General features: G+C 38.3%; 1 protein-coding gene across 1 annotated transcript; it reads right to left on the reverse strand.

Annotated features, from left to right (window-relative positions):
- Positions 1-774: 774 nt before the first annotated feature.
- Positions 775-27,102, reverse strand: LOC139450245 (uncharacterized). The gene is made up of 2 exons (XM_071231923.1): positions 27,002-27,102; positions 775-1,593 (listed from the first exon to the last, which is right to left on the reverse strand). Exons 1-2 carry the CDS (start codon positions 27,100-27,102, stop codon positions 894-896), a joined length of 801 nt encoding a protein of 266 aa, XP_071088024.1. The 3' UTR covers positions 775-893.
- Positions 27,103-27,444: the final 342 nt, after the last annotated feature.

Consider the following 27,444-nt stretch of genomic DNA (forward strand, 5'->3'; position numbering starts at 1 on the left):
CATGGAAATCAAGAAACATAAAAATGCCCAATATCTGTAAATTGAAAAAAGGACCACTTCAGGATCTGTTTGTTATAAATGCCAATTTAGTTGAAAAATATAGAAAGGTCGATTTGTGGTCAGGAAACATTATGATTACTGATGGACAGACAGACGAGGAGTCGACTATATCTTCCTTTCTTTAGTCGTTTCAATCGTTATCTGTTAGATATATTATGTATGATGATGTGTCTGTCTCTGTCTCCATGATCACAAAGGAAAGTACTATGAAAATTACTTTTGCAGTTTTCCTTTGCAGGCTTAGCTAAGTTTTGGACTTGGCAGCTATATGAATAGCAACCTCAGCCTCAGGCTCCGCTAAGTCAGATCTAAAAAACTTAAGTTTTTACAAAAGACAAATGTTAGTTTCCGCCCCAAGTCTTTGTGTCATTCCATGACAACTTGTTCCTGTCTCTCACATGTTGATTGTTTAGGCCCGATCCAAAGCTAGATTGGCCACTAAACAGATTCACAATTTCAGCTCGTATCCTAAATTGGATCCGAGTTCATCCGTTTCAGTATTAGATAAAAGTCTACTTTTCCTATCATTCACAGGGATTTGCACATTTAGATTTAATCAACATACCACAATAGTTATTATCCACATTTTTTGACATATCAAATTATGAAAATACAACGATCGCTTTCATTTTCATATAAATTATGTTTAATTTCTCCAATAAATATTCGTTTGGGTACAAATATATTTGAAACATAACTAAGGGTGATCGATAGTTATGCATGAGCACAGCCAAAAAGAAATAATAAGAACATGTTGGATGTCTCAGGTGCTTGTCTTAATTTGTCTCTATGACATTATGTCCTATGATTGGCCATAAATTGTTAGCATATTTTCAAATCTTGTTAGAAGCCTCAAAGATGGCATCAATTAGGTTGCCTCTCGTCTGCAGGGCTTGCACGGCTCTATTTCTGTCAATGTTCATCTGAGCCATCATGATAACAATATCTCTCTGGTCAAGTCCTGTTTCATCGGCTGATTTCTCACCAAACACTTGAAACACTGACTTTGGTTTTATATATTCTCTGATCAACACGTCAGTCATTATTTTACCTCTGTGTACTACTTTCATTCTTTCTAAAGGAATATGTACATGACATGCAAATAGTTTCAGTATTTCTTGTCCTGTCCAGTCGTGCTGAATCTGCAACTTGAACTTCTGTTTGTTTGCTTTCACACTTATGTCACAGTAAGCTTTGTCTACATGAAACACTGGTACGTCATGAAAATGTAGATTGTTGTGGAGGTAAGACAAACCCCTGTCATCACTGACTGGGGCAGACTGCGCACTGGATGCCATCAGTCTGTCATCAGCTGTGTGGAAATCAGCATGTACTGAGTTCCCATCTGACCTGGTCAGTGATGCAGATGTGTCAGTGGCACTCCTACCACTGGCTTTGTCACTTTCACCTGTAAACATCCTTGTTCTATCATGGCCATAGCTTGAGGATGTAGATCTACAACACTCAGAATCCATCCTCTTCAAACAGTTGGACTTGTGAACTCCCCAGTCTTTAATTTGACAGGCCCGTGAGCTGCAAAGAAATAATTCATAAATGAAACTATGAATAATATGTGGTTGAAGAAAAGTATGACTTGCACAGTTTGGATATAAAATGATGTGCTATTGGGTGATGCTGTGGCTGAAGTAACAAATTGAAGATTATTTAAATGGTTTGAGCAAAATAGAATTCTGTTGTCAACTAACATTACAAATTATCACTATAGTCTAATAGGGGGCATGGGTGGCCCAGTTGTCTAAATCACTGTGATTCGCTGCGCAGAGTTGCGTCCCTTTGGCACGCCAGAAAGCTATGATTGTGGACATGAATCCCGGTTGGCCCCGATTATGTTTCTAGGTTTGTCAGCACTATGCCCTTGCTCGTGGGTTTCACCAAAGTGGTAAATGTCAGAGACCTGCATCCCTTCGGGCTTTCCTCCCACATTAAACTGACACGCTGCGATATTACTGGAATACTGTTAAAAGAGAATACAGTCTAAAAAGCATGTGATACATGTTGACTGGGCATGTAAAACCCAACTCACTCACTCACACACAGTCTAAAAAGCATGTGATACATGTTGACTGGGCATGTAAAACCCAACTCACTCACTCACCCATAGTCTAAAAAGCATGTGATACATGTTGACTGGGCATGTAAAACCCAACTCACTCACTCATCCATAGTCTAAAAAGCATGTGATACATGTTGACTGAGCATGTAAAACCCAACTCACTCACTCACCCATAGTCTAAAAAGCATGTGATACATGTTGACTGGGCATGTAAAACCCAACTCACTCACTCATCCATAGTCTAAAAAGCATGTGATACATGTTGACTGGGCATGTAAAACACAACTCACTCACTCACCCACAGTCTAAAAAGCATGTGATACATGTTGACTGGGCATGTAAAACCCAACTCACTCACAGTCATAAAAGCATGTGATACATGTTGACTGGGCGGACAACTGAACTGAATAGATAATTTTGTGGTAAGAGACGTGTTTGGGAGAAAACTGTTCAGAAGGGGAATCATTTTGCACTACAATGTGTGTGTGGAGTCTTTGATAAGAAATCGAAAGACAATGTCTACAGGGTTGTATTAGGGTCTAGAGTCAAGGTCAACAAGGTGTGTTGTGTTTAGTTTTGCACAGATCTTAACTATAGATGGGTAAGCTGACAAATCGTAGCCTAAATTCTTTGTGCCATACATCAGATCATGTTTTGGGATTCCATTTGTTTGCTTGTTTGTTTGTTGTTTAACACCATACTCAGCAATAGTACAGCTATGTGACGTCAGTCTGTAAATAATCGAGTCTGTACCACACTATCTAGTGATTGACATCATGAGCATCGATCCATGCAATTTGCATATGATGCAGGGGTTAAAAAATACCATTGCCCAATGCCCATGCCAAGTAACACTTAGATGTTGGGCGAGTAATATACGTTTCTAGCATGCCCGTGGACAAGTAGAGCACACAAAATGAACTGTGTTAAGTTTCAAGAGAATGTAATCATGTGATCATATTAGGATATTTCATTGGCTAAAATATTTTGCTATTGTCAAAGACTGGCAATCTAATTTCCATACAGTTACACCAGTCAACCAATGGAATTAATACACATCGATGTCAGGCAGGTCAACAATGAGAACCAGGCTTGTTTTATTGATAAATCGTAGTGACACTTCCAAATGTGGCCCATGCTTCTTAGAAACTGAATGATGGACAGTTGACTACATTTTTTGGAATCTGCACACGAGGTAGGTCTCGTGCCGACTTTTGAAGCTTCGTTAGGCCTAGCTTTGATGAAACATTTTAGTTGAATACACCAGTCACTGTCAAGGTTCACACGCTCTCGATTGCGAAAACTTGGTTGACACATAAGTCAAACTACAACAAATATGACTTTTAATGAGTCAAAGCATGGCATTTATGATATATTGTATCCATGCTCTGGCAACTAAAGTTCATTTCAAGACGTCAATAGCGGTGACTGTGATTGCTGTAAACAACCGTTAGTTGTGCGCTCACTTCGCACATGATTTTGCGGAAATGAATGGAAACAAATATTGAATGAAATTTTGAATACAATAAATAAAATATTTATTACAAACATAAGTCCAGATATACAATGAACACATTTTTATGACCAGATAGTATAACAGAGCTCCAGATAAATTTTCGAGCATTTGAGTTTTTACTCTAGGGTTTCTATTTTAATTGGTTATTACATTTTTCATTGGGTAACCAATATTTTTTCACTCATCTATTCACCACTTGATTGGGTTTTACCGAAATTATTGAACAAAAAAAAAGGAAATAATGTTTTAGATGTTTATAACTGTTGTAAATATATAGGCTTGACTCGGAAAGTAAACTGGCTCATAATTGTGTTTCCGAAATTAGCTCCTTTGTACGCATGCTGAAACAGTTTCATTGGATATTTACGCAAGCTGTTTTTATACATTTGAGACTTTCATTTAATGCATGCGCTTCTGTACCAAAGTTAATTGAAAGTTATTGGGTTTTGAATATTTTGCGGGGTATTTTACACAAATACGCTGCTATCTGTAGCTCTGGTACAATAATGGAATTGAATTGCATACTTCAGTTTGGATTTGTTGACTTGTATTTCAGGTGTTAAGTGCTCCCAGTGTTCAACTGATAATGTCTTTTGAGAAAGGGGTAAAACATTGTGTCAGTGTAAACCTTAAGTTTATTAAATATGTAGGTAAACTTTGGGAGCTATGCGTTACCGCATGCTGTAAACGAGGGCCAATAAGAATGATGGTCATACTTACCTTTGGTCAAGTAACATTTTTCATAAATTTTGAACCCCTGCGATGACATCAACCAAGTCAGCAAGCCTGACCACCGGATCCCTTTAGTCGGCTCTTACGACAAGCGTATGGAAGGCATGGGTGGCTGAAGGCCTATTCAAACCTGGATTTTCATGGGTCGGATTCTATTTGTACATTCATTGATGGCTTTTGTGGACGTAATAACATTGCCACAGTAAGTTCTGTGTTCCACTATATGCCAACCACGGCCTAAAAACATGAAAACAGACATAAAACAGGATCGTAAAAAGATGAACTTGAACACGGTCAAGGAGTTATTTAGAAAGTAACTGACACTATTGTTGAACTAAAACATGAATTTTCACAAGTGAAAAGAACAACAGCATATTACACAACTGGATGTGGACTATGTACATGAGCAGCTACACAAACAGGATTTCACATACAGAAGAAATAAGATTATTCATTTCTTATTCAAGTTAACTTTCACAAGGAAAAGTGGGGTTACTACAAATATGAGAAATTTATAGTTTTGGATATGCCCCCTAACCAAGACTCCCCATTTGCCAATATCAGAACATAAGTCTTCAGAACTAGAGGACAGTTATCTGCCTATCCATAGGGATACGTCCAGGCCCGACTAACGTCACAATCGGTGGAAACTAAAGATACGACAATGTGTTGACTTTGACGTGGAATATTTCAGGTCTGCACAATACAATGAAAGATGAAGAATTTAGTAACTTTATCAGCCATTTAGACAACATCATCCACCTGGTCACATGAAAAAGACAATACTGATTTTTCCCTTCCAGGAAAAAAATACTTTCATTTACCCGGAATTAAGCTATCACAATTTGGATGCACCTTGGAAGGTGTAATATTGTTCATAAAAGATAATATTTCGAAATATACTGAGTCAAATTAAAAACTTCACATTTTTAAAAGTAATCCCATATATGATATACAACGGACAAATGTAATTTTTAATCATTAATGTCCAAAGAAGGATTTTAATTAACGGTGGTAACCATAATTTGTTCCAAGCACCTACGGTATTCGGTAATAACATCAACAGTTGAAATCATAAGTCCCAAGCACGAGAATCTGATGGCACACAAGTTCAGTAGCGTGTATGGCCACCATGTGCATTGACAACTGCCACACAATGCCTCTGCATGGACCTTGTGATGCTTGTGAACACATGATTGGGAAGATGACGCCATTGTTGCTGCAAAATGGTGCCAAGATCTTGCAAATTCTGTGGTTGGTTCTGGAGAGTGCGCAGACTTCTGCCAAGAGCATCCCAGACGTGTTCGATGGGATTGAGGTCGGGAGACCTTGACGGCCAGTCCTTGACGTTGACTCCCGCATTCTGACGGAAATTCCTTGTCAAAATTGCTGTTTGGGGTCTGGCATTGTCGTGTTGGAAGATCAAACCGGGTCCATGTGCTGCCATAAAAGGCAGAAGTTCTGGTGCCAGTACCTGGTCGCGGTAAGCAGCAGCGTTGAGGTTGCCATGGATGACAAGAAGCCTGGAACGTGCATTGCCACAGAAAGCACCCCACACCATGACACTTCTGCCTCCAAATCTATCAACTTCCTGTACACAATACTTGGCGTAACGTTCATGACGGCACCTCCACACCCTCGCCCTACCATCAGCAAAACGAAGATTAAATCGGGATTGATCACTGAAGACAACTTGATTCCAATTCCTCTGAGTCCATCGTAAGTGTCTCTGTGCCCACAATTGACGTTGACGTCTGTGTAATTGAGTAAGAATCGGCCAGCAGTATGGCTGTCGTGCTTGAAAGTGAGCAGTTCTCAAGCGGTTTCGAACAGTTTGCGCACTCAGTCTACCCCTAAACAGTTCATTACTGGTTGATGTAGCCGACAAAAATCGGAGGTGGCGTAAGACAATTTGACGATCCTCTGCATGTGACGTCACATGTGGTCTACCTGGCCGAGGGCGAACAGCGGTGGTACCCGTTTGCTGTAGACGCGTCTGTAAATCATAAACAGTCCGGGTGTTATCGTCAAAATGTTAAAATTTTAGGATTGTGAAGTTTTTAATTTGGTTCAGTATATATCAAATGTGTCTGCTTCTTTGAAATGCTATTTTCACTCTGAGTGACAATGTTCTCATGTGAAAAACATGTATTGTGTATTTTTACACATGTTCAACCAGAAGAATAAGATAGTATGACTATAAGCATCTGCAAAATTGAATTGACCTCATCTTAGATTTCTATATTGATTTACAACTTATGTGCAACCATTGAAACTATGCTTAGTGGCGAATTAAATGCCAGAACTGGACGAGTGAGTTCGGTTTATTGCCACTTCAAACAGTATTCCCGTTATATCACGGCTAGTCACAGCTTCCTGTGGGGTGAAAGCCCAAAGTGATTGCAGGTCTTAGACCCATGAGTATGGGTGTGATGCTGTCAAAATCTGAGAAACACAATCGGGGCAAACCAAAATTCAAAGGTTCATTCATAGGTATCTATGGCAAGCAACTCTGCAAAGCAAATTGTGGTGCCTCAGATGACTGGGCCACCCAGGCCCCCAGAACTGCACGCCCTGATGACAATTTCAGACATTTAGCAGATAATGATAACTTAATAATGGAACAAGTATCAGATAGTTTTGACAGACCTAGGTTCTCTTCTGATCATCAAACTAACAAATTTGGAAAAATCTGCAACTGATATGTCAGCAATGAAGAAATACAAGAGAATATTCATAAGTTGAAATGTAGTAAAGCAACTGGAATAGATTGTGTAATTAGTAAAATGTTTTCATGTGCAGATTATATTCATGTTGTGTATTTACTTAGATAAGATAACCAGATAACAAGATAAATCGCAAAGGACAATGAAGAAAGAAGCATGGTTTATTTCACGATAAAACATTGTTCTATCAAGACATTATTTCTGGAGATTCAAGAAAGCACTCACAACTTGATGACATCATTTATTTGACTGCATTATTTGTGAGAGGTAAGTGTCTGGTGGATTGTTCCCCATAGATGTACCTGGGCTACGCAGATAAACGTGGCTGAACAATCACTTTCAAAAGTGGGTGAGATATGAGAATCGGTATTAAAGGTGAGATGAGGGGAAATGGGATTGAACGTCCATCCAAGATTATTGCACTAATGTAGCAATGTGCGTGCATGTGTAGCTGCTTCTTCTAGTCCGGACTGATTGAAAGCATGTGTCACATTTGCCACTTTAGTAGAATCCCCCAATCTTGTTCTTGCTGTAGAGGTGATGGTGAAGGTGTATCCTGGGTGAACTTCTCTGAGATGTAACAAAGTTCACTTTTTCAAACCTGCCATGTTTGTGACAAATTGAGATGTCTACATATGCTCAATTTAGTAAAACAGGTATATTGAGAAATATCAGTATTCTTGTAAGAAGCGTAGGTGAGAACTTCCAAATATACGTTGGTTTCATGACGAAATGGTTCATTGGTTCAATATACATATATACGAGTATCATGTAAAACAATATATAATTCTATTGTAGATTAATTATTTTACCCATTAACTTCAAATGTCTTTATTTATTTGATCTTAATTATACAGAGGATTAAGACTAGCCCATTATCACAACGGGTAAATCTGATGTTTTGACAAGCCATCTCGACTTCACTGTCTGACAACTGGGGCATCTGACTAATGGGTTATCTGACAAATATGATATGATCGTGGAGTTACACTTTGCTGTGCACTCAACCCTTCCTAAAGTTCATTTAGGTTTCCTGTGTACGCTGCATATTTTTAAATTCTGTTTGGAGGGAGTGTAATGTATGGTTGTGAATATGATGTGAAACTTAATGAATCTAAAGCATAGGGGAAGTGTCCCACACACAATCATTTGAATGGGGGTTATGTGTTCTGAACCTCATTATATTATGAAATGACCATACAGTTGAGTTATATGTATATGATTTTGAAGGAAATGATTCATATATGTATGTTGCCATAAGAATACAAATGGAAACCATAAAGTCTTATAGAACCAAACTTTGATGCCTGAATAAAGTATCTTTCAAACATATCTGCTACAATTCTTGACAACAAAGGTCAGCTGAGGTGAAATTGGGTTTAACGTCGCGTCCAAGATTATTGCACTTACGAAGCGTGTGTGTTTGTGTGTGTCTGTTTGTACTAATCCGGACTGTTGCTGATTTATAGTGCTGGCTCACAGAGATACAATGACGCAGTTAAACATGAATACCCTATCAAGACTTTGAGCCGACCAGTCCTTGTTTTAGCCCCTTAATGACGAGCGCCAGACAGAGTAACAAGTACCATCTTTTAACGTCTTATGGTATGATGCTGCTGGGGATCGAATGCCTGACCTATCACTCTACGGGTGGAGGCTCTACCACTAGACCACCCAGGTGGTCCAATCAGTATTTAAAGAAAAGATACAGATGATCGACGAGAATTGTGAGAAAAAGAGGGAAATACCAAATTTAACCCACCTGTTCGTAAAATGGACATGTCAGACATTTCAGAGGTCAGATTCTATTCAGGGAGTAATCATTTTTAAAATTTGGGTAAGTATTTAATTGAAGCATGTACATTTTATAATAATCCTTAAAGAGGCTGTACATAATGATGATATCACATATAAGAAATAAACATCTCGGATGTCATTGTTTATCGTACAATAAAATACTGCTGGAAGAATAAACAACTCTGGGCTGCAACCCTCATGGTTTATTCTTCCAGCAGTGTTTTATTGTACGATAAACAATGACCACCTTTCCTTATTTCATAAGTATTGTTCAATTCTCTAGACGATAAAGGGATTTTCCTTCTGGCAGCTCAAAAACTTGATAAACTGTCTGGGAATATCTTTCAGAAAATTATGTACCATGATTCTTGATGGCAAATGTTTTGGTCACTGAGAAACATTTATGAGGAATAGGCAGGATTTAGAGCTGGATATTCCACAATGGATAATGTCTTTATTTTACAAGCTTTAATTACAAACTATCTCTCTAACAGGGGAGGTAAAATCTATGCATGTACTGTCGATTACGCTTAGGCCTTTGGTCATCAAAGATGGAAAAATGATAAAAGCCATTTACATGTCAGTCAGAGCTAGTGTGCGCACCAATGGTAATAACCTAACAAGTATGTTTGATTGCCCTTTGGGTGTGTGTCAGGGTTGTGTATTAAGCTTGTTCTTGTTCTCTCTTTTATTCATAAATGAACTTCTGCTTGAAATGTACTCAAAATCTAAAGCTGTCAGAGAACTATATCCAGATCTGGTCTAAATTTCTGTTTACTTTTTGTTGACAATTTCTTTGATTCAGTAAATGGTCTTGAATGTCAAATCTAAATACTGTTACAGCTGAAGCTCTTGTCTTTAAAATGGGGGAAATTATCAAAACTAGAGAATATGTACATCCAAATATGCACACATAGAGGTAGTTAAATCTTATCCTTACCTGTGTGAAACCAATTTCTGGTGTCCCCAGCCGTTATATTGTTGGAATAGTGTTAAAAGTGGCTTAAAACAATACTCACTCGCTAACTTACCTTGGAATATTGTTTACTAGGACTTTGGATTGGAATAAATATCTACAATGTGCATTTGTTAAAGCTAAGACAGCAGTGTTGATAACAATACTGGAAAGTTTGTTAAAATATGATCATATGCCCTGTAATTTGTACTTTCAAATCCTTTATACAAACACCGTTAAAAATTGGCACTAGTCCTGTAAGTCCACATTTTGCCAGAACAGTTATCAGTGTAACTGACATGTTTAAACATTTATAGCACCTGAAATATGTTGACTAGATTTTTGAAGGAATTGCTGTATTCTGAACACACTCTTACAAAAAAAACGTTTGATATGCCAATTATGTCATGACTCATTGAAGTAATTGTCACAGTTAGGACATGAACTCACTACTCAGTACAGTAGCATCAGAACAGCCATTGAACTTGACTAAATCCAAAAACTTCAAATCATTGGTAGATCTAGATAAAAACATTCACAAATCTCTGTCCCAATGACCCCTTACCAATAGCTGATAACCCGTGCAGTGCCTTTTCATTTACTAAGTTAGACATTAACGTGGATAATTTTGTGTTACAATATTCATGAATATCAAATTTCCATTTAAAGAATTTGTTTGTCCCTTAATGTAAATCTCTTGGTCATGAGAGCAGGATGTGCACTGATGTGAATCTTTTTCTCACTTTGCCTGTTTGTTGATATTTTGCAGTTGCGAAAAGGTTTCTGATATTTCACAACCACTGTGTTCTGTTGTTTATGTTATATTATAATGCTATAAATTGGACCCCTACATTTTTGTTTGGGACCCCTTATTCTAAAATGAAGGGGTCCAAGTGATCCCAAGAAAATTTAAGCCAGAGCAGACATTGACATTTCCATACAGGATTGAGGAAGAAAGAAGATATGCATAGTGTGAGATGGGATACGATTAAAAATCAAACATATTCTAAAGACGTTTCCATCTCATCCTATCATCAATTTGAAATGCACACTCATGTCAACCTGAAATGTTACATTATTTTCAAATATTGCATTATACATATATCCTGCATTGTTAGTTAGAAGAAACATGCATACCTTGTAAATACGTTGAACACTAATAGTCTATGGCTATTCTGTTTGCCATGAATAATCAACCCTGCCCATAAATAGTGGCAACACCATCCCTGTTGGTCAATACTTCTGACTGATAATGGATCGAGTGGCAAGCCAACTCTTGCATCTGGGGCTGTTCAACAAATGATACCAGACTGTCAATTTTGACAATAATAGATGTTCACTTCTACTTGGCTTCATAATCCTACACAGAAAACTAAACAGAAAACTCCTGTGAAACTATAACAGCAAAGTTATCACATTTAACACTGAAGGCAACCTGGAAGGACTGCTTCATTTGGATATTGACAAAGGATCACATCCTCAGCATAACTATTATCTGATGAATAACATCAATGATATTTTGCCTGGACAGTTAAAGGCCAAGTGCTTTGCATGCAATGTGGCTTGTAACCTACACCATTTGTTGTACACCTGAAGAATTTGGGAGATGCCTTAATGAATCAAATGCATGACTAAAGCACTGCCGGAAATGCTACAAAAATGCTTTTTGCCTCTTACAAGATAGAATGTTTCACAGACTGTTGCTGGTTAGCCGAAATAGTACAAGTGCAATAGTCAGAGGGCTAATTCATTTACGATAGTTTTATTTTATTTTCAAGCAACAATTACAAACAACAATTACTATTGTACATCAGTTCAAATTTACGAGGTTTCTGAATTCCCAAATCTCTATTATGACCACGATCACTAATTGACCAGTGTGTCGAATGATGTTGCCTATCCTAACTCTAAAGCCAAACTGACTTACAACGACACAGGGTGGTCGACACGTGGTGCACATGCATTCTTTTTTCATGCTTTTAGATATGTATCCGCGAAGTAAAGTAGTGTGTGCGAAGTGTTTTCACACAAAGGAACGAAACAGAACGACCTGTTCGGAAACATAGCATACTCACAGCAATACAACCTGTGATGACAATATCCTTATGTCCAGCTGCTATTGAAATAATGGGTAACTACTGATTTACCTACCTGTGATTTGAAGTATTTCAGTCACAAGGAGTACTGTTGACAAGTTTACAGGAGAAACATTCTAGCAAAAACAGCCAGTTCAGATTAATTTAAGTCCAATGAGGGACGTCTGGACTGTAGAAATATGGGCATGTGACTCTGTTGTAATACAAGTAAAATCCTAGATTCTTTTTTATATTTGTATACTTTTCCTGCATTACTCCTTAATGCATCTACTGCTTGTTCTTGACAGAAAGAAGAGCTGTGTGAGGACTTGTTGAAGAAGTTGTTCCAACTGGTTGTGTGGCTAATCCCATCACACAGATCCAACTGACGTTGGAAGTGATTGTGGGAAGGCAGCTCTGCGATGGGTGGGCCACTGCAGACTAAGTAATGCAGGAAAAGTATACAAATAGAAAAAATATCTACGACTTTACTAGATTTTTTAACTTATCTTGCATTACTCCAGGTATCATTGCAGTACTAGAAATTAAATGGCATTTAAGGTCTACAACTGATGTACCAAGCCAGTGCGTGTAGCATGTAACCTTCTAGTCTGGGGTGCCACGCATGTGGAAGCATCAGTGGTGTCTTGTGGTGATGACCTGCTGATGAACCAACAAAGGGCCAAAGCTGTGGACACCTTCCACTTCTTCTAGGGCTACATCTTTGCAGGCACTGGCTGGTGAACCGAATGCCAGAAGCAGCCTTTCATAATGGCACGGGTAGAGCAATTGTGAAGTGCCATGGTATTGTCAGGGTGGATGAAGGAGTCGATGCACCCTGAGGTGTGTATGCCGGAGCTGTTGTAGACATAACCAAAGTCATAGGCTGTGCTAAGGTGAGGACGCTGCTGTAGACAATGTCATTGCATTCTGCTCTTGGGACGTAATAGGCAATGGTAGGATATCATTGTTCCCCGAGAACGTAGGTAGCATCCACCCAGAGGTTTAAGGTTGGGTACTGATTACTGAGGAGGTAAACATCATAGACGCTTGAGCGCCTCCGAGACTTTGTTCATACCTGCTTATATCTGGAGAAACTTACGGGAGAAAGTGGAGCACAAAAAGTACACTTATGTGTCAAAGTGCAAAGCAGAGTGCAGCTTAAACACCAAGGATGAGGATCCTGGGCATCTCGCAAGCATAAAAAGCAACCCAAATTAAATTGAAATGGTAAATATATTGGTTGTCCTTACTGAAGAATAAGCCAAACAGATTTTATTCCCCACAAAGCAAATTCACATTATAGTAAATTAATGTATAACACTATAATAACCATGCAACGGCTTAAAGTGTGAATAACTAGCACTAAATATTAAACAATTACGCAAAAGTTACTGTAAGGCCACCAGTTACGGAGAACTAAACAAGTTAAAGTTCATAATCACAGAACAGAACGGACAAATGTGAAAAACTATGACAAAACTGTCCTCTTGGTGATAATTCATATCATTGCATATAAATTACACCAAGCCAGACACCACCTGTCACAGGGGTAAGGATATGGGATTTTAGATGGAAGAGTTGAAACAAACAGCACAAATTGAGGACAGCACATGTGTTCTGTTTTGTGACCAACAATGATATGGAGACATCATACGTCTGTCACTTGCAGCATGATGCAATCTCATTAAAATCAGATCTTAGTTCTCGCTATCGCTGAAAAAAGATCTGAGGACATCCCATTACGGGTCACGTCAGAACGACCTTTCATCCGACCAATCAAAGTATCGCTAACCAGATCATGAAAGTGACAGTTGGAATGTGTTTGCTAATCATGCAACTATTATGGTTTTGTTCGGATGAACAAAACTTTCCAAATGGTGTGCTGGTTTTCTTGTGGGAATTAGTCAGCAAAGAGCCGGAGTCACAGGAGACTGATCACAATTTTATTTACAAGAACAATTAACAATGAACAATATCTTAACTATAGCTGTGGATGCCGCAGAGAGTCGGTACAACCCTCTGGGCTGTGGGAGAGAGATCTGCTTGGTATCAGCGCCAAGCCCCTTCTGCTTAACATTTTGCTTCTGTATGTAGTTAACAAAAATTAGAAAAATAAAAAGGAATATGATTGGTTGATACACTAGGGGGTGTACCCTATGGTTAATGAATGGCTAGACAGAGGCGAATACTTAACCCTGTTAATCCTGTTGGACTGGCACTTATCCTGTTGACATATTTACTGGGTGCTTGGAAAGAGATTATGGTATCACTATAGGCGAGCTTGTATGGGGGCTAATCCTTAATGAGTCTAAATTGAAGTAATTGCTGAATGTTATTCTAATATGGGTGATGACAGATTTACTTAAATAAAATAGTTCAAGGCAATCTATAGGACTATGTAGACATATCTTTTGTCTTATTGGATATTATGTCTGGGGGATGGGATCTTGATACCTTAGGCTAGTATTTATCTAAAAGCTTTAAATCTATCAAATTATGTTGACATAACTTTTGTCTAATTGAATAGTATGTCTAGGAGATGTGTTCTCGTTACCTTACACTAGCATCTATCTAAAAAGCTATAACTGAAACTACTGATATTTTATATATGCATTTTACCTGATATGTATTACTTGCTAAACCATAATTATATGAAATGTTGTATAAATGTTACACCATGATAACTCATAAAAACACTTGCTGTGGATCTTATTATTATATGAAACTTAGTATAAATGTTATGTCATGATAACTTCCCCTCCGTCTGAAAAAGTTTGGACCCCCAAACGTGTAAAATAAAATCATTATTGTTTAGATGGACAATGTATTATATTAAACTGGTAGTATAGTAAATAACAAATATTATAGAGTCTCTTTGGTATACAAAAACATACTTTAAAGTTCGGCTGTCACCATGGAATCTGGATGTAGAGCTGGCTTGTCTTGGCACTCTGTACTGGTGGTTTATGGGTAATGTAGGAGGCCTTTAGATAGTTCCACCTTCTGGTTAGAGGTTTCAGGATAGTTGGCTGTGTCCATTATTCGTTACAGAGGTTTTACATGAAACATAAAGAAAAGAGAGTTAGCATGTTCAAATAATATATATATATTAAAAGATGGAAAGATGAGTGCAACAAAGATGAAGAAAACGCATCTGAAAAAGAAAACTGGTTGCTGAGATATCAAGAAAGATATGGGAACAGTTTTTTCAAAAATAAGAAGCAAACAGATCACACCCCTCATGCATTTGTTAATAAACCCGTTGTGATCAGGAATCAAGGATCCCAGAAAAAAATGCCTAAGACAAATAACAACAAGTCAAAGGTTGTTAAATGCGGGAAAACCATTGCCGATGCAGTTACAGTTGGGAATTCTGAAACAGTTCATTCACAACAGCAACCCCTTTCTCAAAAAGAGATACGAAGGCACATTAGTAAGATACAAAGGTGGGGATAAACTAAAACATATGACCGACAACGGGGTCCCAACGGACCAGGACGTGATCATAAAAACAAATCATATGGAAACAAGTGTGATGGTGACAACGTTACCTACATCCGCAATGCAATAAAGAAATATTTTTTAGGAAGAGGCAGTTTCCACGAAAAGCCAAGACTCCCAAGGTGGAAAAGGCAGAGTATCACATAAAAGATCCTAAAATCATAAACCTGTCTTGTCATCCCCTCAGTGTAAATGAAGTCAGTTTACTGAAAAAAGGTTGAAAGTTTACACCTACACCTACGCCCAATCCGGAGGCTATCAAAACAGACTTAAAGAACTTTACTCGAAAAGTGAGACTGACTGAATAGTTTGAACCTGAAGAGGACAACGACGTCAAATGGGATGATGACGCAGGCAATAGGAAATATGGTGAAAGTCTGGTGAAAAATAAATCAAGTTTTATACCTCCACGCGGGAGAGAAAAATATTTGGAAGACTTTTGTGATAGACTTGAAAGTGCTCCTATTCATGTAAAACAAACAAAACAAAACCTATATGAATATGAATTGAAAGGCCTTACTAATCTTAAAAATAATACAGACATCGTTATTAAAGATGCCGATAAAGGGGGTGCTATTGTTATTATGAATAAATCATTTTATCAAAGAAAGATAATGTCCATTTTAAATGATGATCAACATTATAGCAATTCTAGTAAAAGAGAAGAAAAATCTGTCCAGAATAAGGTTAAGAAATTGTTAGATAAGTATGATGACGAAATTCTAGACAAAGAAAAGGACTATCTTACCAATTTTGAACCTAAAACCGCTAATTTTTATGGCCTACCCAAAGTACATAAAAGTAAATGTATTCAAAAGGAAATTAATGATAAAAACTGTGAAGTCATTTCTATTGAAAATCCTGAAGATTTACCATTTAGACCAATTGTGGAAGGACCCGAGAGCTGTACTCAGCGTCTTAGCAATTATTATTCTTAAGCCTTTATGTAAACATGTAAAAAGCTTTCTCAGAGATGACATTGATTTTTTATGTAAAGTACCTACTGAGGTACCGGAAGGATCTATGTTAGTTAGTTTTGATGTTGTTAGTTTGTATAGTAATATTGAGACTGAGCTCGGACTGGAAGCTATCAGATACTGGCTGAAAGAATACCGCCATGAAATATCAGATAGATTTTCGGATGAGTTTATCATTGATGCATTGAAGTTGGTTATTACCAATAACATGTTTTATGTTGATGGATCTTATTATTCACAAAAGAAAGCATTAGCCATGGGTACTAAGGTAGCCCCTACTTATGCAACCCTTGTGTTGGGATTTTTAGAGAATATGTTTTATGATAAGGTGAGAGATACTCTTGGTGAATCTATGAAAGAACAAATTGAATATTCATGGAAAAGGTTTTTAGACGACTGTTTTATCATATTAAAAACCAGTGAAAGTCAACTTACCGCTGTTCATGAAATTTTAAATTCACTTAATGCGTCACTCAATTTCACTATGGAAAAAAGCAATCCAGTTTAACCTTTCTTGATGTAAGAATCAATTTAATATCTGGGAGATTTGTACAAACTGATATCTTTTATAAAGATACTGATACGCACCAATATTTGGATTTTGGATCATGTCACCCGTATCATACAAAACGAAATATCCCTTACTGTCTCGCAAGACGTATTTGTACCATTGTTTCCGGGAATGATGTTAAAACTACTCGCCTTGCTGAACTTAAGAGTTTCCTACAGTACTGCATCAAAATTATCCCGCAAACCTAATTGAAGATAGGATACAGAAGGCGCTAAGTATTAAGCAACTAAAACTGAGAGAAAAGTCTGAAGAAAACAATATGGGGAATAATTTAACTCTAGTATCTACCTTCAACCCTAATCATGAAAAAACATTATCCATGGTTCAACGATACCTGCCTATTTTGAATCAAAGTATTAAAATGGAGAAGATATTAAGCAAATACAAAATTATCAACAGCCAAAGACAACCCAAAAATCTTAGAAAGATTTTGACAAGTTCTAAATTTGATTCTGTTGTCATCACTCCACAGGTTTCTAAGTGCGGTGACAAACGTTGCCTAACTTGCAGCAATATAATTGAAGGCTGTTCAGTCCAAATTACCAAGGACACTAAATTTACTGTAAAACAAAATATGACTTGTGATACTAGAAATGTTATTTTCCTGATTGTTTGTAGTGGATGCAATGAAAAGATTATCGGAAAGACAGAACTTAAATTATAAAGAAGAATGAATCTTCACCATTCACAAATAAAGCAGCCACACAACCGCACGATTCCACTCAGTGAACATTTAAAAGCATGTGGAAATGGCAACTTTTTAGTTTTCCCGCTATATAAGCTCAATTTTGATCATGAACCTACATTGTTTCAAATAGAGCAACATTTCATTCATAAATACGTGCCTAAGTTAAATGTAAAGGCGTAAGTTTTTTGTCCATTGTCACCTTGGTATTGTGACGTCATAGTTTCCTAAATGTTATGACGTCACGTAACTATATGTTACTACTTCATGTCCGTTATTCAGTTATGGCCTGATGAGACTCGTACGTGGTACGAGTTGAAAGCGCTAGCCTATTAAAACAGTGTTCAATATAATATGGTAATTATGATGTAAAAATCAGTACATAATTATTACAAAATGGTGTCATTACCAGGAAAGAATATATGGGCGGCAAATTACACTGTGTATATCCTGGATCATAATCATGATAATAAGCTCCAATTTGTTATTCAATTATTAGATACATCATCTGTGCATGTGGATATGCACTGATTATTACACTAATAAGGTATACAAAAAGTATAGTGTTGGAACACATGTATATCCTTTATAGAATTGTTAGTGGCTTTCGTTACTTTTTGGTTTGTTTCAGTACGGTGTGGTTCATTTCAATTCGACTCAGTTGTTTTCAATTTAGTATGTCTCGCTTCGGTTCGTTTGGTGCGGTTCGTTATGATTCACTGTACGAGTGGCTTCGGTTTCGTTCGTCTCGAATCGCGCTATGTTTTGCTTCTGTTCTGTTCGGTTCATTTCGATTTGCTGTATAGTTTGCTTTGGTTTGTTTCGGTTCATTTCACTTCGCTTTTGAGATTGGTTGATCAGGTCAATGTTCAAAATTTGTTGTGATACAAACAACTCAGATGATCAGGCTGATGCTATTTGTTCACAGCTGGTGTGATTAGATAACCCAAAGTGAAAAGACTGGACACAAATAAACATAACAAGATACAGCTAATAGCTGTTTAGTGATTTGCACCGTTTATTCAGGAGATTTTGTATTTTGTGTAAGAATATGTTCATTTGACGTTTGCAGAGGTATATAGAGATTGATCCTGGTATGGGATACTGGGTCTATGGGACATGTTTGTAGCATGGAGTAAAAGGTGTTGATGTCTCCATAGTCTTTATGTGGAAAAATAACCCTTTTGGATTTATAGATTTGTAGTTGAGACGGATGATATGGATAATAATCTTCAGGCTCATAGAACCACTGGGAGAGATCCTTCCAGCTGTCATCAAGGTAGCGCTGTATGAGGTGGGGAGGAACACTTTCAAAACAGTGTGTATGGTAATCATGGTTATTTTTGTTGTGGGTATGTGAGGTATTAACATCTCCTTGATTAATTTCAATGCCCATGACTCTCTTTATTCCATTACTTTGTACTTCTCGTAGGTGTTTTGGAATAAATGGATATGTTTTGACATCTAATTCTATGCATGGTTTGGTGTTTTCTTGCTCGACATTCCCTGACATTGTATTCCCTGACAGAACATTAACTGATGTATTGTCTTGTGCTGATTCCCTTTGGTCGAAAAACTTATGATTCTTCAGTGAATGTTTTCGTCATTTCCCTGACATACTTCTTTTGAGGTGAAATTCTCTCCGAATGGAGTCTGGGATGCTGCTGCCATACTCCCATGTGTTTCCCCTTTCTGGATCCTTCCATTTTACTCTGTAGTAGATTTTGCCATTTGCTCTCTTGGAACTTACAATTGAGTGGATGTCCTCTGGATTGAAGACCTGAGGGATATCCTTGGTTTGATTAACTGATGTTGGACATGGACTTGGAGGTTGTACCTGGCTGTTGTCAAGTTGTTTTCTGGATTTTGGCTGGTGATGCTTACTATTCACTCCTCTTTTCCCTTTGCTTACCTTTTCATTTACCTTGGTTGGAGCACTAGGACCTGGTGTGGCATGATTTTCCTTCGTAATTGTTGTACTGGGACTTGCAGGCTTTTCTGTTGTATTTGGAACAGGGTTTTTCTTCTTTGTCAGAGTCTTTTGTTGTGAATTCTTGTTGCCTTTCTGTCGTTGAGCTTGTTGACTGTGAATTGTTGCTGTCAGGCTGTGAATCATTGAGTGGTACCCTTTGGGCCAGTAATACATTGTTCTCATGGTGTTGTGCATCCTCTCTTTCCCATGGTGGCAACCGCCAAACTCTGAGTCTAGGATTGCAGGACTTGATTCCTGAGAGTTCTTGGGACTGCCAGCTGTTTAATGAACTTGTCCGCATGGCCTTTCCGTCTTTGTGGAAGGAATCGGTATGGGATGCCTTCATCAATTTCAAAAGTAATGGCTTCGATAAGAATCTTTTGACGGCCCTTTTCGTCTTGTGGAAGGACATCATCTTCTTTGTACTCAAAAATTTGGATGAAATCTGGACAAATCCTTTGTAGATGACGTAAGATTGTATGTTCTTGTATACTTACCTCAACCATTGTGTCTTTTGTAAAATCAGTATTTGCAGCATGTAATGCTGCAACAACATTAACTGGTACTGACTGATAATCCTCTTCATATTCAAAACTGACTGACCAATGAGTTGTCTGTGTGTCTGATTCTACGTGATTGACAATAGGTGTGCAAATATCCTCAGTCTGAGTTGTCTTTGTGACCTTTGAGAATGAATGTGTGTTTGGTAAGATTGTGGTATTGCTAGTTAATTTGCCTTGCTGAGATGAGTTACTGAGAATACTGTTTTCTCAGCATCTTGTTCTGTCTGATCATTACAGTTAATATGTTCCTCATATTCCCTACATGAGAGAGCATCGGTATTCCCATTGGCTTTGCCGCTGCGGTGAATTATGTCAAAAGTGTAGGTAGAAAGTTCCAAAGACCATCGCTCTAACCTATATGTGGCATCCTTGATGGACTTCAACTGGAGCTAAGCCTTCCTTTTCTGTAATGCTCCAGTTCTTTTCACTGCCATGAAGAACTCTACCGCCAAAAAGCTATAAGATGTTCATTTTTTTCTCATCTTTTTTACTCAAAACAAAATCTATGCTCATATCACTGGCATCAGTTGCGAGAAGAAATTCTTTGTCAAAATTTGGATGAGCCAGAACAGATAGAACTCATAGCATATTAGAGTGTGTTGAATGCCTGAATACACTCAAGAATCCATTGGAACTTTGGTGTCTTTCCTACTTCTGCCTCTGAATGCTTCTTTATTAAGCCTAAGAAGGAGTGAATCTGTTTTTGTGATTTGGGCACTGGAAAGCTTCTAACTGCTTAAATCTTTTTGTCATCAACTTGAACACCTCCACATGATAAAACATGACCCTGAAAAGAAACTTTGTCTGTTGCAAAGTTGTATTTGGATGGCTTTAGTGTTAATTTTGCCTGTTTGAGATAATAAAATACTTGCTCCAAATGCTGGAGATGCTCTTCAAAGTTTTTGCTGTAAATTATCAAATTATCAATGTAAATCAGTGCAACCTTAAAAAGCAACTTTCTTTGTACTTTGCTCATGAGCTGCTGAAAACAAAGCGGAGAATTTGTCAAAACTTGGGGCAATCGTTTGAACTGATAAAGGCCTTGATGGGTGACAAAAGCAGTTTTGTGCTTTGAATCTTCATCTAGTGGCACTTGGAAGAAGCCATTAGCAAGGTCTAAAGTTGAGAAGATCTTAGTTTGTGCACTGGCGATGTGATCAACATCATCAAAAACAGGAAGAGGCCATGACATTGGTAAAGTGACAGAATTCAACTTTCTGTAGTCACAAACAAATCTATATGAGCCATCACGTTTCTTGACTAGGATAATGGGAGCTGAATACATAGAACTGGACTCCTCTATCAAATCATACTTCAGAAAATCATCTATAAGTTCTTCAGTGACTTTTTGGAGATGTGGAGATTGGCGATATGGTCTACACTTGACGGGTGGGTGTTGCCAGTGTCAATAATGTGTTGGTGCATGTCAGTCTTTCCTAAATCAGCAAGACTCGTTGAGAACATGTCTCTATTTTGTCTAAGTAGTCTGTGTCGTTAGTCTGGAGTCAGTTGTGTATTGGTCAAATCAAATCCTAATTCTTGTGCAATTTTAACTCTTTCAACACCGTAGGCCGGTTATCCGGCCAAGAGGCATCGAGTCCCCAGACACCGTTGGCCGGTTAACCGGCCAAGCCATAGTCACATCAAAATAATATATACTACTCAAAATTTGATAAGGATCACTAGGTGATATGTGTGTAAGTTACCACAAACATAACAAAAGACATGACTCTGACTCAGAAACGTGTTTAATCATGTTATGAATGAAAATGCATGAACGGCATGAACTTGTATCAATATGGAATGTTTGAAATCTGCAAACACCAAAAGGCATTTCATTAAAAAATGTTAACAGCAAACAAGAGAAAGAATTACACAGTTATGAGGGATAGTCCATCATTACACTTAGTCGATGAAGTGTCAATATCGAGTATGACCTCCCCTTTCATCAATGATGGCCTGACAACGTCGAGATATGCTGTCAATAAGCACCCGGATGTTCCCAATGGGAAGGTTGTTCCACTCTTCCACGAGGGCATGTCCGAGCTCTGCCAAAGTCGTGGGTTGTGCTCTACGGCGTGAAAGGGCAACCTGCAGCATGTTCCAGACATGCTCAATCGGGTTCAAGTCCGGCGAGCGCGCTGGCAAATCCATGCGGACAATTGTCTCCTGCTCAAGGTACTGCTCAACCACCCTATCGCGATGAGGACGGGCGTTATCATCCATCAGGATGAACTCAGGGCCAACAGCACCAGCGTAGGGTCTGACGTACACATCGAGGATCTCATTCCGGTACCTCACCCCCGTCATTGTTCCTCTCTCCAGGACATGAAGATCTGTCCTTCCATCTCTGTTGATTCCACCCCAGACCATGATGGAACCACCACCATAACGGTCATGTTCACTGATGTTGGCATCATGGAAACGTTCACGTTGTCGTCGCCACACCCGCTGCCTCCTGTCTGTAAAGTCCAAACAATACCTGGACTCATCGGTGAACAGAACTGGAACCCAATCGTTCCGTGTCCAAGTGACATGATCTTCAGCCCATTCCAATCGCTCCCGCCGGTGTCGAACAGTCAGGGGGATTCGGACACATGCCCTTCTCGAGTAGAGACCTGCATTGTGAAGACGATTCCGTATCGTCTGAGTGGACACATTCACCCCCGAGGCGTTCAGGAGGTCGTTACGTAGGCTGGTTGCTGTCCAGAAGGGATGACGTCGTGCCTGAAGAGCCACAAAATGATCTTGGCGTTGGGTTGTCGACCTCTGACGACCACCCCCATGTCAGTGTGCTGCTGTACCAAAATGTTGCTGTCGGGACCAGGCCCTGCTTACAACGCTCTGGCTGACGTTTAGTGCATTGGCAACGTCACGTTGTGAATATCCAGCATCAAGCATTCCATTACATCTGCCCAGTTGTTCTGTCGTCAGGCGGCGCCTTACACGTTGAGGGGGCATTGCGTAGATAAACGTAGTGTAAACACTCAATTGAGTTTACAGTTTCACAATGAATCAGACACCGTTGCCTGATTGGAAATCGTGCAATGGTAGCAAAAGCATGAACTGTGATGTGAAACGCATTTCCCATGGCATGAAATGCACGTGCACGTGTGTTGGAGACGTTTTTGATTTCACTTGAACACAATATTGCCAGTTATGCAGTTATTTTGTTTTTTTATTAAGAAAAATATCTACGATCCTTATCAAATTTTGAGTAGTATATATTCTTATGGACCTACCTGTGATATCATTCATTTATTAAATCTATCACATTTCACAATGTCTGAAATACGTATTCCATTTCAATATATCATTTTTTATCGATAAATTAAAAAATTATGCACTATTTCCCGCGATGTTATTGAAAATAATATTCTCGGACACAAATTTCGGTCCACATCGAACATGTCAAAGAGCAAAATAAAGACTTTCTAAACAAATCTTTAAATATATTATACAAAGTAATAAATAAAATCAACAAAAATATATCTAAAAGTAATCAAACTTACATCTAAGTTATTATTTCCATCTTTTCGTGCGATTGCGTGTAATGTAAGTCAAATGACATCTCGGCTTTCGTCGCCTTGAATTCTCGGCTCGGACACGATGTTTAATGCAAAAATATATGCATGAAAAATCTTTGTCACAGCTCGTAACCTAGCACAATACATACACGAAGTTTTATATTTTTAATATATATCGTGATTTCCTGCTTAAAACGTTCAGAATAACACGATTTAACAAATATCTTTCGCCAACTTCTGAAATTTATCAAACACGAGCTTGGTATCACAGCTGTAATTTGATTGGCTGCATTAGGTCATGTGCTCAGAATTGACCAATCACGAAACTTGTAGCAGATTTCGGCAAGAAAGCGTCATTAGAAACCAATTTTAATCCAATGAAATCGCTTGTTATAACTACGAAAAAAAAACAGGCGATGTTACGAGCGTGTAAATGAAGGAATAAGCTTTCTAGTGATGTGTCATATGCCATTCTTCAACGAACATGTTATTCATACAAAGCCTCGAAAATGGCGGTATTTCTACATGTTACTGAGCGGACAGCCGCTGTTATCGGGAAATGGGTGATGACAGAAACTATTTATAATTCTTTTTTAAATGATTTTCCGATTACGTAAACAATGAAAATAAAACAGAATTAGGTAAGTAGATTTTATGAAATCTTATATTTGCCAAAAATCGTCAAGTTTTCGCTTCCTTGGTCCTTAATCTGGATGTTAACAACATGTTAGCTTACATCTTTTATTTACAATGAACTTAATTAAGTTGTAAATGCATTATTTTAAATAATGTGAAAAATATAACTTTCATATTTATAAACCATAGGATCAGACCTTTCAAATGGTGTATAACATGTAGTATATATTTTACAAGCAGATATTTTCTTTTATAAATGTTGGCTTCATCTATCACACAAGAGTCTCTGGGAACTCGGTGTCCCAGCAGTGAACACTTCTGGTTGACTGGTGTTGAAAGAGTTAACATAGTCCCTGGTGTCATTGTCTCTCTTCTCATTATCAGTGTTAACGGTACTTATGAATGGTTGGTCAGAGTCAATTTCAAAAACAGTCTTTGTCAATGTAACTAAATTTGCCTACAACTGTACCCTTCTCTAGAAACTTTTCTTCTTGGGAAGGATTCATAAGCCTAAATGTAGCAGTTTTGCTTTTTTTGCTTTAGAAAGAGTTCTACAACCTGCTACTTCAGAATGAGCAGTGAGGGAAGCAATGGGTTCAATGAAAATGAGGGATTCCTCTTTGGCCTCTGGCAGCCTTACCTTGAAATGAATTTCACTCTGAGGGGGGATGTAAATCTGATCTATTGGTTTTGCTAATCCACAAATCTCTTGCACCGAATTGGCTATGAAATTGATATATTGCCTATCTGAAGTGCTGTTGTCAAGTTTCAAGGAATGACAGCTATAATCTAAGACTGCATCATTGTCATCAAGGAAGTTTTTACATAGTATCACTGCTTTTGGGTGTGTAGGTAGAACATAGAATCTTTGTGAAAATTCCTGATCCTCAATGACAAAATCTAACACAACTGAACCTAACACTTTATGCAATTCGCCGCCAGCACCTAAACCTGTGGACAAGGTGAGTTTCCAAGAGTAAGGTTTTCAAAAGCTGTGTTCAGAAAAGTAGACGGAATGCAACAAATGGATGCCCCTGTATCTACTAAACAATGTGTTGTTTTTGTACTACATTTTGCCTGAATTACACTTTTGGCAAGGGGTGTAACTAAAGACACTGTTGGAATTTCACTTTCAAAGTTACTTTCCATTCCAGACTCCATATTTGCCATGACACCTTTAAGTATGTACCATACTAAAAATAAAGAAAGACAAGTAATCAACAATGAAATGAAGTACTTACAATATTTGAAGACTTTTTCTTCCTTGGTTGGTGCACGGACGTACATACACGTCTTTGGTTGGTGTCTTTGGAGGAGTTGGTTGTGTTGAGGTCAGAGGTTGATGCAGCTTGCTTGTTATTCCATTATATGATTACGGTTGAACATGTCCTCTACTGGGTTCTTGTAGCTTGTTGTAGTTAGTTCCTGGGCTCCGTGGTTTCAAAATCGATGATTCTCCGCCAAATTATTATGGTTCTGTTCAGATGACCAAACTTTCCAAATGGCGTGCTGGTTTTCTTGGGGGAATTAGTCAGCAAAGAGCCGGAGTCACAGGAGACTAATCAAAATTTTATGTACAAGAACAATTAACAATGAACAATATCTGAACTATAGCTGTGGATGCCGCAGAGAGTTGCACCAGTTAGGATTGATTGATGCTGACTTTACCGAGTTCGGTAAACAAAGTACTTTTCACTAGTGACTCAAGGGCAGGCAACTCTATATTACCATGATATGACTATTTTGTGGCATGATATGTGTGGAATATGTGGTTTACATCACATTCTGTTTTGTATTATGCATAATCAGTATTGATACGACCCAGGTTGGGTCAAGGGACATCATCCAATGAATGGTTTTTTTTCTAACCAATTTTGAATGGGTAATTCCACTTCAAAAACATTCCAGAAACTATCATAAAATTGTTAACATATATACTTACCAGAAGCCATGAGATACCACAACTAGTTACATATTCGATCAAGCGATGAAATATCATGCTTAGATTTGCCTAAGCAAACAGTCCACATGGGGTGTGTATTAACAGATTTAGCTATACCGCAATGACATCAAACAGCCCGCAATTATACGTCAGACTACGTCTTTATAGATCAAGTGACCATATTGCTAGCTCTCCGTAGGGCTTTGATGACAGCATGTGGAGACCGTACAACCAGAGACCATATAATAGATATGGTCTCTGGTACAACCAATGTAAACAAAGGATAACGACGCAAATGGAAATATTTTTTTCACTTTTTATGGTATTTTCTCATCAAAGTAACCATCCTATGATATATATTTGGCATTTATCTAAATGTGTAGACTTGTAAAAATGAAAAATGAAACAGATGAAAAACATATACAATATGTTTGACTATGTAAGATGAGACCAATCGTCACATGGCGCCGGCAGAGGTACTATGCTTGACGCATGGAACTCGAGAAAGAGAGTGATTTCGGCATTCGCACTGGGAACAGCGGCACAGGTGGGCTGCAGTCTGTAGTACAGAGCTGGCGATGATAGCTTAATTGGCTCCTATTTCAGAGTTCTATAATTTTAAACTGATTCCAGTCCATACTCCTTCTTTTCGTGTTCTATGCGTGTAAATGTTTGTGATTCATACGTACCAGTAGAAAACTGCTTGACACTGAACGCATCGCTTCATTACGGAAAAAATCTGACCACAACTGGCGCAACACGGAACAGCCGCCATCATAACTGCTTCCATGGAGACGCAAACGTAGCACGCGCTGTCATGGAGCTTGCTGAAGTGTGGCGAGGAGCGTAGGTTGATTCCAGGCTCAACATGCGCGTCGTCAACTTGCGCCGAGGAGGGCACAGTCTGCAGATCTAAGCGGGGCCCCGTCCATCATAATAGCCGGTACAGGCCAAAGAGACGATGGCTGTGATCGCCTACGAAATATTAGATATACACTATGTTATGTCATTTTTCATTGGTCGCTATTTTTAGACGATCGCTGCACTCGGACGAAAGACACCCCTGAGAAACGTTACAAATTACTTTTAGTCATTTTGTTAGATGTGCTGCCACCGGGTGCAGAAAAGAAGT

The sequence above is a fragment of the Haliotis cracherodii genome, unplaced genomic scaffold (genome assembly GCF_022045235.1).
Source record: "Haliotis cracherodii isolate W230 unplaced genomic scaffold, xgHalCrac1.p SCAF_8, whole genome shotgun sequence".
NCBI lineage: Eukaryota > Metazoa > Mollusca > Gastropoda > Lepetellida > Haliotidae > Haliotis > Haliotis cracherodii.